This window comes from Lipotes vexillifer, unplaced genomic scaffold (genome assembly GCF_000442215.2).
Source record: "Lipotes vexillifer unplaced genomic scaffold, Lipotes_vexillifer_v1.1 scaffold920, whole genome shotgun sequence".
NCBI classification, from domain to species: Eukaryota; Metazoa; Chordata; class Mammalia; order Artiodactyla; family Lipotidae; genus Lipotes; species Lipotes vexillifer.
In genome coordinates this window covers 3,324,694-3,327,972 of record NW_006783413.1, presented here as the reverse complement: position 1 = coordinate 3,327,972, position 3,279 = coordinate 3,324,694, and the positions used below count along the sequence as shown (strand labels likewise).

The window sequence follows — 3,279 nt, the reverse complement described above, 5'->3', positions numbered from 1 at the left end:
ACCTTAAATGCCTGCCCATCCCATCTCTGCCTCCTCAGACAAGTGGCTTTCTCAGGGAATGCCCTCTTTGTCAGAGAGAATCTGTACATCTGATTTGTGACCAAGGCCCAGGTCAGTTCTGATCCGTTCCCCATCCCAGTGGCTGTGGGAGAGAGAGCTCAGTGTGTGCCTGCTCACCCACCAGACTGGAGGCTGGGATCGTGGATTCCTTCTCTCCCACCACCATAAGACCTAGAAAGGAGGAAACAACGAGGACCCTGTTGGATTAAGGCCATACTTTCTCCCAGAGGAAAACTGTGTCAAACGGTTAAACTCTCCTGATATAAAAATTTTTACCACCTTTTTCAGTGACACAAAGTTCTGCCCTGTGGCTAAATTAAGTGTGTCTCAACATGGATCTCCCCAAGGCTGCCTCCTAACCATGGATAGTGGAAATCATTATTGGGCAAAGTTTGTTCAACAGAAATTCTCTTTAGTTCTTGATCTTTTTACCAAGGGAATGAATTAGACCTGAGACTTCACTGTTCAGCCCAAGTGCCATCCCATGAATTGCTGGCCTGTATGCCATCTGTGTGGACAGCGCCTGTGCATCCCATCACAATGCAGGGGACAGCTGTTGGGTAGCCTGGGCCTTCTCAGGGGCAGATGTCCTAGAACAGCCTTGTCGCAATGTGGGAGGTCAACGTCAGCTCTCCGAGCACATCAACAGAATCTGGGTAAGTCCCGGGAGCCATGACCTGGCCTTGATTTTCTGAGTGTGACCAGTCTGGGGTTGTTGATCAGGGTCTGCAGCAGGAGCCACCTTGTCCTGGACCTCACTGAGGTGCGGGGACCTAGGACAGAACCAGAACCAGTAGACTGGGAGGAGGGGGCAGCTTGTCTCTGTCCTTCTCAGAGGCTGTAGCGAAAGCTGCCCAGAAGGTGTGAGGTATGGAAGAAGGAGCTGGACCAGGACTCCTGGGGACATGAGGGCGGCTGAAGGGATGTGAGTTTGTCCCCCAGATCTGGGTATCTGCAGCATTGGGAATAGCAATGAAAACGGTCCAGGTCAGTGTTGAGTGTCCACGACAGAACATGGCTAACTGGAGGGCTTCCCAGCGGAAGGCAGAGCAGAATAATAGGGGTGGCAGGGGTGGGAGTAGACAGTGTAGAACCTTCAGGGGTTAAGAGTCGGTGGCTGGGAGAGCTTGTGGTAAGGAATGGGGCAAATTAAGCAAAACTGCACACCATCTTGGAGGGCATCTGGCTTGCAGCCTGGGCTATGGGTAGCATCTCAAACAAATGGTTCAATGAAGGACTCAGCTAGCAGAACTAGAGCTCGTTTCTGGAAACAAGGGAGGAGCCCAGTTGGCAGGACAAGGCCTCAGGGGTCCTGAGGCCAGGCTGACTGCGGGCAAAGCCTCCTGATCCCCTGGGTAGAAGGGATCCCAGGGCAGGGAGTGTGGAGGAAGAGGGGCAGGGAAGGAGGAACCTGGGACATCTCAGGGATCCCAGGGAAGCCTGAGGGTACATGTTTCCTGGTGTCCGACCCCAGTGTAGGTTCAAACAGGAGACTTACCTGCTGACCGATTTAGGTACCAGTATTTGATGGCCTGCTGCAGCCTCCTCTCTCTGTGGCCTGTGATCAGGATGTGACAAAAGCTGACAAGCACCGGGTTGGTGTGATAATGATCCACATAGAGCATGCCAATCCACGCACTGAACCCTGAAATCCAGACGGCAAGTCAGGCCATGCAGTACGTCCCAGGATGGCCCAGCTTGTGCTTTTTATGACGTAACTGCAGCGTCACTTTGTTCCCAAATGGTGCCTGTGTCTTTGCTGAGAATCTAGAAAATGAGGTATAAAGAGCTGGAAAGATCACACCCTAATCTGTTCATTTTATGGGAATTTGAAGCTCATAGCAGCTAGGAGCCTCTGTGCCTTATATGAAGAAGGCAGCAGCCATTAAATGAATGAATGAGTGAATGAACAGACATGGGCCAGAAATAGGACAAAAACTGTTTTTTCTCCACAGAAAAAGCTTTGATTTTGGCTCATTGAAACTGAACAAACCATTTTCTTAACTAAGCTTGCAACTAACAACACCAGTAATTCTGAGATGTGTTTTCTCAAAATTTTCAGAGCCATGCATTCACAAATTACCTTCTAACTGTTCAGATAGAATTTGCTACCTCTTACTGCCCTTCATTCTACCTCAAAGGTCTGTCAAACATGCAAGTATTTAATAGCCTGAATTCCCTTCTGACCATTGGGCTGAATAGTTTTGTTTTGTTTTGTTTTGTTTTTCTATTCAGCCTTATAGCCTCCATGGGAAGATAAACTCTAAGCATAAGCGAAGAGTATGAACTCAGGCCTCTGGTACCCGACTTCCAGGCAGCTTCTGCAAAAGTACAAGACCAGCGCTCCCCAGAGGCATGGCCACGTACCCATGTCTGCTCTCTCACAGCCACTCTGCAGAATGGTCCTGTCGATGCGGGCGACCAGCCACGTGCCCAGGATGCAGCTGATGAGAAGCCTGGAGAGGCAGGCGCCCAGGCCCAGCAGCACGTTGCAGAAGAACAGAAAGTAGTTGAAGTTGTGGAATGCTCTCCTGCAAAAACCAAAGCAGGTGGAGGGGCAGCACCTTTCAGTATGAGAAGTGGCTACGCAGGTGGGCTCAGGAGCCCCCCAGACCTGTGGTCAAAGCCTACGTCTCCCATCTCCTAGCTGTGTGACCTTGTGCTGTTAGCAGGAGCTGACTGTCCCCATTTCGCAGGCGATGTGAGGACTGGCTCAGAAACAGTGTAGAGGGTGCTGAGCCCAGGGCAGGCTGAATGTGAGTGGGGACTGTAAACCTCATGCGGCTACAGCTGGGTTTGTGGTTACGGCAGAGGGTGTGGCTTTCCCACTGTCCATTGCAACAGTGACCTCTGCCCCCAGCTAGAACTGCTCCAGGTCCTCCAGATGAAATTTCTCAAATGACCACCTGATCACGTGATCCGTCTCCTGTTGCCTACGGGATGAAGCCCAAACACTGCCTATGAATTCTGGGGTGCTCTCTGAGAGGGGCTTTTCTGGCATTACCACTTTGTACCTCCTTCCTGTCCCTCACCATCTAAGGCCTCCGCATGGCCACAGTGATTCTCACTCTTCTCCCAACACATCCTGCCCTTTCATGGCTTCCTGCCTGCATCGGTGCAGTGGGGGCTGCAGCCACGCCACCTCCTCATCTCTGCCTTTAGGAATCTTACCATTCCACCGACCTCAGCTCACACGTCCCGCCTGCAGCAGAAAGAGAA

The 3,279-nt window shown here is 51.4% G+C and overlaps 1 protein-coding gene across 1 annotated transcript in view; it reads right to left on the bottom strand.

Moving 5' to 3' along the window:
- Window positions 1–313: 313 nt before the first annotated feature.
- LOC103074695 (coiled-coil domain-containing protein 180-like) overlaps window positions 314–3,279 on the bottom strand; it is a 55,873-nt gene continuing 52,907 nt past the window's right edge. Inside the window, 4 exon segments of the mRNA XM_082931036.1 lie at window positions 314–720; window positions 723–833; window positions 1,559–1,705; window positions 2,428–2,591. Of these exon segments, the coding sequence (XP_082787162.1) occupies window positions 686–720; window positions 723–833; window positions 1,559–1,705; window positions 2,428–2,591 (457 nt within the window). The 3' untranslated portion in view covers window positions 314–685.